Consider the following 1856-nt stretch of genomic DNA (forward strand, 5'->3'; position numbering starts at 1 on the left):
AGTGCTGGAATTACGGATGTGAGCCACTGCACCTGGCCAAGACTTTCTCAATTCTTAAACCTCAGGAAAGATACCTGGCCAGCCAGTTAATAGCCTCATTAGAATTACTCTGACATACAATTCTGCCTCCTAAAGAGAAACAAGTAAGACCCTCTTTGATCACTGGTGGGCCAGGTGTGGTGATTCAATCCCAGCACTTTGGAAGGCTGAGGTGAGAGGATCACTTGAGCCCAGGAGCTTGAGACCAGCCTGGGCAACACAGTGAGACCCCATCTCTACTGAAAACTTTTTAAAACTTAGCCTGGCATGGTAGTGCATGCCTGTGGTCCCAACTCAGAAGGCTAAGGCAGGGGGATCGCTTGAGTCCTGAGGTCAAGACTACAGTGAGCTGTAATCACACCACTGCGCTCTAGGCTGGGAGATAGAGCAAGACCCCGACTCGAACAAAAATAAAAAAAAGCTGATCACAGAAACAGCAGCTTTCAGAGATTAGTTTCCTTCTGTCTGTCCCATGTCTTGGGTTCTGAACACTCACATGATATTACTGGGGTCACCTTCAGGGTGTTCATCAGAGGCAGCAGTTGGCACACACTGGACTTTGGGTTTCATTCGCAAAGCTTCCTGAGAGCACAGATCCACAGCAGTGGATGAGAGCCAGAGTTGTTTGGGAATCAGGCGACACGCTTATATAGGAAACAGATACACATAGCGCCATTATTTTGATTTATTGCATTCTGAAGTACCCTGGGGGGAGGGCCTGAGAACGATCCGCTTTATCAGCAGTTCTAAAGCCTTATTACCTGAGATTTATATTCTGGGGGGAAAAAAATCAAGATTGGATTATCAATACGTATTTCACAGGAGATCTGGGTTTTGGCCCTGACAGAGGAACACGTACTAACCTGAAAAAGGCTACGTGAAATTAAAGAGAGAAACAGCTAAACACCAAATCCTGGTGAGAGAGACGTGGATTTAAAAGGCCAGCCACTCACTGTAGCGTGACAGCTCCCTCTGGGGTAGCCAGGAGCAGAGTGTGAGCCACTGGCATGGAGCGTGGGCCAGGAGGGCCACCTCCCCAGGAGCCCACAGCAGCCCAGGGAGGCCTCGAGAGCAGCTCTGCCTCAGCCACGGTCACTTCTCATCATCCCGCCCATAGTTAATCGTCTGTAAGGCCTGAGCTATGAGCATCGCCATCTCCCGGGTGCTGGCAGCAACCACTCTGCAAGCCATGAGGTCGAGGGGTCCACCTGGGGACAGAGACAGAGCCAGGCATCCGGGTTACCAGAGAGGGTTGAACAACATTGTAGGATAACTTACCCCACATGCACACGGCACAGGAAATGGCACACGGAACCGTGCCCAAGCCCCAACACTCGTATTAAACAGGTGGTCTAGGAGTGAATCCGGCAAAGAATAGAGGGACGGAGCCCCTCCCGCCCCGCCCCGATGTGAATACAGTCCAGGACTGTACAGAACAGAGGGCAGCTCGGAAGCTGCCACTGCCTTAGAGATGGAGACCATGAAAGTCCTAAGAAATGCAAGTGATGGGCTAGACCCGAACAGGGGAGCTGCCCTTCTCAAACTTGACTATGCACAGGGGTCAGCCAGGGACTCGTGAAACCAAGGCTCTGCCTCAGCAGGTCTGGGTGGGGCTGAGGCTACCTGCCCACAAGCTCCTGGGGTTGCACCGCTGCTGTGGGACCCACACCCTAAGAAGCTGAGGTAAGACGATAAAGCCCTGCATCTTCCTGAGGGATATGAAACAGGTCTGGCTGCATGGGCTGGAGATACATACAGTGTATCTCCAGCTTGCACATACATGAGCCTTCAGGTGCTCTAGTGGTAAAATCAGAGTG

At 51.7% G+C, this 1856-nt stretch overlaps 1 protein-coding gene across 1 annotated transcript in view; it reads right to left on the minus strand.

Moving 5' to 3' along the window:
• Positions 1-710: 710 nt before the first annotated feature.
• IMPA2 (inositol(myo)-1(or 4)-monophosphatase 2) overlaps positions 711-1856 on the minus strand; it is a 50491-nt gene continuing 49345 nt past the window's right edge. Inside the window, exon 10 of the mRNA XM_011983931.1 lies at positions 711-1247. Within this exon, the coding sequence (XP_011839321.1) occupies positions 1132-1247 (116 nt within the window). The 3' untranslated portion in view covers positions 711-1131. The remainder of the gene's footprint in view (positions 1248-1856) is intronic.

Source organism: Mandrillus leucophaeus, unplaced genomic scaffold (assembly GCF_000951045.1).
Source record: "Mandrillus leucophaeus isolate KB7577 unplaced genomic scaffold, Mleu.le_1.0 Scaffold257, whole genome shotgun sequence".
NCBI classification, from domain to species: domain Eukaryota; kingdom Metazoa; phylum Chordata; class Mammalia; order Primates; family Cercopithecidae; genus Mandrillus; species Mandrillus leucophaeus.